The 7,079-nt window shown below is 40.7% G+C and overlaps 1 protein-coding gene across 1 annotated transcript; it reads right to left on the reverse strand.

Annotated features, from left to right (window-relative positions):
- Positions 1-22: 22 nt before the first annotated feature.
- Positions 23-2,387, reverse strand: myog (myogenin). The gene is made up of 3 exons (XM_004069151.4): positions 1,602-2,387; positions 950-1,049; positions 23-867 (listed from the first exon to the last, which is right to left on the reverse strand). The coding sequence occupies exons 1-3, from the start codon at positions 2,127-2,129 to the stop codon at positions 749-751; spliced, it is 747 nt and encodes a 248-aa protein (XP_004069199.1). The 5' UTR covers positions 2,130-2,387; the 3' UTR covers positions 23-748.
- Positions 2,388-7,079: the final 4,692 nt, after the last annotated feature.

Here is a 7,079-nt window from a genome sequence, read left to right on the forward strand (position 1 = left end):
CAGACATCATCACCAGGCAAAGTATTGAAAAGGTTTTTTATAGCAAGAATTGAAAGGAAAATATCACTTTTGAAAACATCTACAAATGCACAACAATCTTAGTTATAAAAGTCAAAAATAAGTTAGCAAAAAAATAAAAAATAAAATTGCAAAACCACTCTGTAGAAAAAAAAGGGAACATATTTACATCACTGGCATTTATAACCTGTTTAAATTAAGCAGATCTTGGTCAAAACTGCCATGGTACATATTGGCCCCACAAACAATCTCATGTTTTGTTTAAACATTTAAAATTCACACAAAAAGAATGGAAAAATTTGGGAAAGGTTTTGAAAAGAGAAACATCTAATTTAAGTAAAGTGAAGAACCAAGCTTTGTCATATGAATCTTTGATTCTGGAAGCAAGCATACATGGTAATTAGGTGTTTTGGTTCATGCAATAACATCCTTGAGTCTGACAGGTGAGCTCCTGTTATCTACAGCTCTGAACTATGGGATAAGGCAGGCAATAAGGAAAAGAGGTCTCATTGTGTAAAGGAAGAATTGGTTTTGGCTTGAAGACCTAAGGAACAATAAAGTTTAATACAAACCAATGACAAATTTTTATAATTTTGCACAAGATAAAACACTCAAATCAGAATAAAAAAAGGAAACCTAGGTTTTTTGTTGCAATATTTGCCAAATGTTCATTTTTTGTTGTGTTTGTGAAGTTGAGCATCTGCTTGGATGGTTCTGCAGGTTACAGGCTCTATTTGGGAATGTCCACAGAAAAGGTCACAGGTCCGTCAGCCGCAGAGATGCCTTCCACAATAGAAGTCAAGGAGCGCATGTTCCTCTGCTCTGGAGAGTCACCAACACTCAGAAGATCTGCAGACAAGACCGGGTTCCACAGTCAAAACCAGTGAAGGTGTTCTAGTGACACCTCATGGGACCTTTGAAGAGTACTCACCCTCGCTGCTGTAGCTTTGCGGGCATTGGTCTGGAGTGCTGCTCCACTCGGGGCTGCTGCAGCAGGTGCTGCCTGAACTTGGTTCGCTTGACGATGACACCTGTTGCCATGGACACGCACAGACAGAAGTTGCTGTCAGTCACTGTTTTAATGCAGCACAAAACCTCGCAGATAAACACTGAAGTAGCCTCACACACTCAATCACTAATGCATCCTGTGGTTTATCAGAAGCAAATTAAAGTTTCCATCTTAAATTATGGTCATTAATAAGCTGTCGGTGTCACTGCAACTGTCACTTTTGGTTGATATAAATATTTTATAATTACATAATCCCAAATGGTTTAAAAAAGCACACATACATGTATATTCTTATTCTTGTTTTTTAAACATTTGGAATTTATATCTAAATAAAAATTCCGAAACATCCACAACCATCGGTTTTAGCAGGTCTTACAATGGGTTCGCTCATCAAGTTGCGCCCTGAAAAGGTTTTTTATCTGAAACCTAATTTTTCCATCTCTTGTAGCCAAGTTTGTAGCTTCTTGTCTTCCTTTTTCCAAATCAGTCAAAGGTTTCTGTTCTTGCTTTTCTTTGGCTGGTTTTGCTCTCTGTGACTTCTCCCCTCTCCTAAACCTGGTTCCATCCTACTTACTCTTGGCTGGGCCGGGCTGGGTCTGTAGTGCAGTCCCTGCTGCCCTGTCTCTGTGTCCTGCTGGTTGAGGGAGGACACCAGAGCCTGCAGCCTTTCAATGTACTGGATGGCGCTCCGCAAGATCTCCACCTTGGGCAACCTCTGGTTGGGGTTCATCAGGGTGCTCCTCTTCAGAGCGTCAAAGGCCTCATTCACTTTCTTTAGACGTCTCTTCTCCCTCAGCGTGGCTGCTCTTCGACGGTCCATGGTCACCGTCTTTCTTTTACACAGCTTACAGGCCCATGGCAAGCACTGCCCAGGGCAGTGAGACTCTGAGTGAGGTGACAGACTGGATGGAGATGATTTGTCCTCAGGTGCTGGCACTCCAACACCTCCAGGGAGGCCTCCGCACAAACCCATTATGGAGTTTCTGTCCTGGTACCCAGTTTGGTCGTATGCCCCGGGCAGGCGAGAGGGGAAGTAGCTGTCCCCTCCTTCATAGAAGCGCTGGTCAGGAAAGAAGTAAGGATTGGTCTCGAAAAGCTCCATGGTGGGCAACTGTGGTCTAAAAGTGAAGGAGCAAGGATCCCGCTTTCCCTTAGGAACCACGCTTGACTCGGTCTTCTTCTGTCCTGCTTCTGGAGCTTATGTTGGAGTGTCCAAGTGTATGCTTGTCTTCCTCCTGGCCTGAGTTTGTGATGAGTGGAAGACGTGTGGAGAACAACTGGTGTGGAGCAACTGTAGGCTGGCATTTAAACCCCTCTGCCTGTTGCAGGATCACAGGGTTAAATTTAGCACTTGCCTCCAGAAACCTGACACGACGTTTAGCTGTTGCTGCACATCTACACTTCATATCTCTGTTGGGCCTTGCTCTCTAGGGCTTTAAGACATGTTGGTGTGTTTGCATGTGTGTGCCCTTCTGCGGTTCCATGTTACCCATTTGAGTCTTGAGAGACCAGGATATGATCAAGTTGCTGTGGAACAGGAAATGATAACCTTAGATCAAATGTATTTGTCTTAATAAGATAATCCCAGACTAGATTCCCCCTTCCTGCCACTAAACACCTCATTCAGGAGGACACTCTGGGTGCAAAGGGGACACATGCAGGGACAGTATGTTGTGGCAAGACATTGAGAGTTTGTTTTTGTTTTGTGATGGCCACCAGAAACAATGTGGGAGAATTGACATAACTGTAAACTGACAGGCGACATTAAAGCAATTGATATGAAGCAGGCTTCTCTGTCTCTGTAGAAGACAAGTCTTTACAGGCAGCTCAGGAAGTTAAGATTGAAGCTAACGCAAGCTCACTCTGGAAAAGGATGGGACAGTATTGAGAGGACCAAGTAGGAAGGAAGGAACGTCCTAAATTATTCCAGACAGTTCTGGCGTTAGCTTGGCGGGCGGGTGTTAATCCTTCCAGGATGTCTCTAACCTCTAAGTTCGCAAGTTAATTTCGACCAACCTTTCCAAACATGGACACACAACCAAAAACATTTTTATTCAACAGAGAAGCAGCTACGGAATGGGTTGTTGCATCTTTGCATCACATTTTGTTTTTTTCCATAGGAATTATCACCTGGCATAGGTTTTGCCTATATTTTGTGTCCTTATAGTGTATTTGCTGCATTTTTATACTATTTATCTGTTATTATCTGCTGTTTTGTTATCTATCTATCTATCTATCTATCTATCTATCTATCTATCTATCTATCTATCTATCTATCTATCTATCTATCTATCTATCTATCTATCTATCTATCTATCTATCTATCTATCTATCTATCTATCTATCTATCTATCTATCTATCTATCTATCTATCTATCTATCTATCTATCTATCTATCTATCTATCTATCTGTCTGTCTGTCCCACTGCCCATCTAGTCAATCCAGGGCTATCTGCCACATGTTTCTATGCTGCCTGATACAACGAATACGTCCAGGAAAAACAAGTCTGGACATGACAAACCTTAAAAAGCCCACTGCAGTCATGACAGAAATCCATTTAAGCGTGTCATCTCGAGGGACGTGGCGTCTCATTAAAGCGAAGTAGACGTTAATTTGTAATTTTCTCTCCTTTGTTGTTTACAGAAGTGAGTCGCTGTCGGTCTCAAAATAGAAGAAAAGTTTCAGTTCTGGACAGGCAGATGTCTACTTTTATGCTTGTCATCTAGTCTTGAGGTTTGGGCTCTGGTTAATGCAAAGTAGGATGCTGGCACAGGACTGCAGAGGGCTGTCAGGTTAGTCTCTGATGGATGGTCACTGATGGTGGAGGGAGTACAAAGAAGCCTGTGTTGGACTCAGGGGTGCAGCAGGGAGGGGGTCTGCAGTGTGTCAGAGTCACTCATAACCCTCTGTCATCTTAACCCATTGTCAGCAGAACTAAAAGTGTGCTTATGTGTGTGGCGTTTGTTTGAGAAACAAATCCCCTCTCAAGATTTTAAAGAGAGCACTTAAGACACGATAAATACAAATATTTTGGAGGAAGTTCAAACTGTTGTGAAATTTGAGTTTTACTCATATTTTAGGAAATCCAAAAAATAGTTTGCATTTGATCATCATTGTTTAAACTACCAGCATGTGATCACCTTCAAAATAAAATACCTTTGATTAAACAAGATCATTATAAAGTTGGAACAGTAATGCTTCATAATTTGGATTGGTCTCTTTGTGTGTGTCCTCACAGGGATTGCCCTCTCTGAGGCAACTCTTGCACTTCTCCTCAGTGACAAGCAGCAGCACATTGTGGGACAGCTGAGCTGGGGGGGGGGGTCCTTTTCACCTCAGGTTAGCCTCATGATCATTGCTGACCTGGAGAACTGTCATCTGAGAACAAACAGGAAATCTCCTATATGAAAGAGGAGAGTAAGATAACAAAAGTGTTGGTTAAAGGTGGATGAAGTGGAGCATCCGTCCAGTCAGCTCTAATATTAGACACCAGATCCAAGAACAGATGATTTAATCCTAAATCAACAAGAATTCTCTCTACGGTTTGTTTCTTAACATTTCAAAGGAGAACATCTTTTTCAAATGTTTTGGCATTTTTAACTTTACCCTTGTGCTATCCTAGGCACTTTAACATTGGGAGTTGGGTCATCTAGACCCACTAGACAGTGCTCTGAACCTTTTTTCTTCAATGATTTGTGATCTTCACTGGTGTCCATGGATTACATGAAATCTTTCCACCTTTATTCACCTTTGTCATGGCAGGGAGAACACGTCAATGTAAGGGTGGGGTCATCTAAGACAGCATAAGGGTTAACTGTGCTGCTCTGATAAGCAAGAATAATATCTCCTAGTATCTGACATTGATTAAGATCTTATCTGTACCTTACACGTATGTTCAGGATTGAATGACATGAATTTTGGGTGGAAAATCTCAGCTTTTAAGAGAAATTCTTCCACGGTAAGTCCTAAACCGCTCTGAAAATACACTGGATTCTCTTTACCTTAAGATCTAAGAATCCCAATGGAAAAGTCTTGAACCCAAATTTACAGATGCTTTTTGATTTACATTTGGGTTTTTGATCATTATGAAAATAATATGAGAAACTAATAAACCAGAAGAGATGTTAGGATCTACAAAGTGTAGCTGCCCTACAACAGACTTGTGACTTATCCAGCTTGTGCCCCGCCTTCACCCAATGGCAACTGGGATAGGCTCCAGCAACCCTGTGACCTTGAAAGGGATTGATTGGGTTCAGATGATCATATTGCACTTTATTTAGAAATCGGTGTAACACATTTAAATTGAAACAAATTGCTGTACAATACAGCTAAAAATAATAAAAATATAATAAATAAGTGAATAAAAAATAATGAATAAAACCTGAAGGTAAAAAAAAAACATTAACTCGATGAAACTTAAAATGTAAAATTACAGCAAAATCTCATGAGCGACCAATTTCTTGGCTATAAAAAATATGTCCTAAATCACGTTTTTAAAAACTTGATGGATGGATGGAAATTCTAAGCCATTACGTGTTGTAAAAGTAGACATGTCTGCATCAGAATGTATTCACAGCATGAACATTTTGCACATTCTTTAACCCTTTACCATTCAAACAAACAAAATTCACTAAAAATATATCATTGTTTAATGCTTATTGGGTGAGTAATAAAAACAATAAATGTTTTACAGGCACGTTTTCAGAAGGGTTCATTGGATGAGATAGACAGCAAAAATGTATGTCTGCATATAATGCATGCTTGCAAAGAAATACCTTTTTCATTTCATTTTTGCATTTCTTAGTATTTCTCCTTTTAAATTGTTATCAAACTGTCACAAAAACGCTCAGTTTTAATTCATTCCGTTTTCAAAGGTAGACCAAAGGGTGATTCTGTGCTGCAAAAAACGAATCCTAAAAATAGGAAAAGAACACTAATGTTTAGAAGAAAATCACTAGAAAGTTGTAAAATGATCTGTCCATGCAGCAAGTCATTTTTACTTAAAGGCCCCTTCTGATGTAAATCATGTTTTTTGAAATTTTGACATGTACACGTGGCATTTTTTCTATGAACAAATGTAATAAAAAATCATTTCATTTTTGCATTTTTAAATATTTCTCCTTTTAAATTGCTGTCAATCGAACTGTTGCAAAGACGCTCAGTTTGAATTAATACACTTTTGTGATGTCACAACAGCCCAAGAACGCATTGCGCAAGCTCCCTAATCTGCCCCGTCCAGCGTGCACAAGCTCAGGTGCGAGAGAAGTTAAGAGAAGATGGCACATTGCTGCGTTGCCTGGACCTATTTTTAAGTGCTTCCAAGGCTGGATTTTGTTGTTGGCCGCACGTATGTGAAATTAAACCTAAAGTTAAAGTCCCAAATGTGGTCTCCACACTTGTGTTCTCTCTCTGACTGAGTTCAAGGCTTGCTGTCCGCATTGACCAGCGAGGGGGAAAATAAAAACAAAAATAAAATCAGGGGACCTTTCGCTTCTTCCTGCGCCGCAGGTCCCTGAGGCCGCGTCTGTACCGTTAACATTCAAAATGGACGCCGTTGTCGCGCAAATCGCGTTTGGTGTGAACGTAGCTTAACCGAAACCCGTGATCCTAAACCTAACTCTGGGTCCGTGAAAAAGTTCAGCACTGCAAGCATCAAATCAGTTCGGAGCTTCAGCCAGTGCTGCTTGCTGGTGCAATGAAGCCTAAATCATTATGTAATTCGAAGCAGTTTTCATGGGCCAAAAAAGTTCTTTTTCAAGTGTAATGTTATCAAACAGCAGGGTCTGGTACACACATACGTTTTGTAGTTTAGGCAAATTGTTCAAAAAAGGTGGATTTACAACTAAAAATATGTAACTTTTCACTGTTTCTTTATCGCTAAAGATGAACTTTTGAAAATACAGACTGTCAGTCGGTGTCATTTATTGTGCCCCCCCCCCCCCCCCCCCTTGTATAAACCCTCTATACCCATGCAAGACGCTACTTGCAGAAAGGGGGGATCAAGGGCGGGGCTAGTTAGCTCAGCACCAATGGCCACGCCCATGAAGAGGA

This window comes from Oryzias latipes, chromosome 5 (genome assembly GCF_002234675.1).
Source record: "Oryzias latipes chromosome 5, ASM223467v1".
NCBI lineage: Eukaryota > Metazoa > Chordata > Actinopteri > Beloniformes > Adrianichthyidae > Oryzias > Oryzias latipes.

What these genes read in the sequence shown, in the direction of transcription:
- myog (XM_004069151.4), bottom strand. Translation starts at nt 2,129, where the DNA reads ATGGAGCTTTTCGAGACCAATCCTTACTTCTTTCCTGACCAGCGCTTC. An exon ending in CCAGCCCGGCCCAGCCAAGA is followed by an intron (nt 1,050 to 1,601) that starts GTAAGTAGGATG and finishes CCATGGCAACAG; the next exon opens with GTGTCATCGTCAAGCGAACC. An exon ending in GCAAAGCTACAGCAGCGAGG is followed by an intron (nt 868 to 949) that starts GTGAGTACTCTT and finishes TCTTGTCTGCAG; the next exon opens with ATCTTCTGAGTGTTGGTGAC.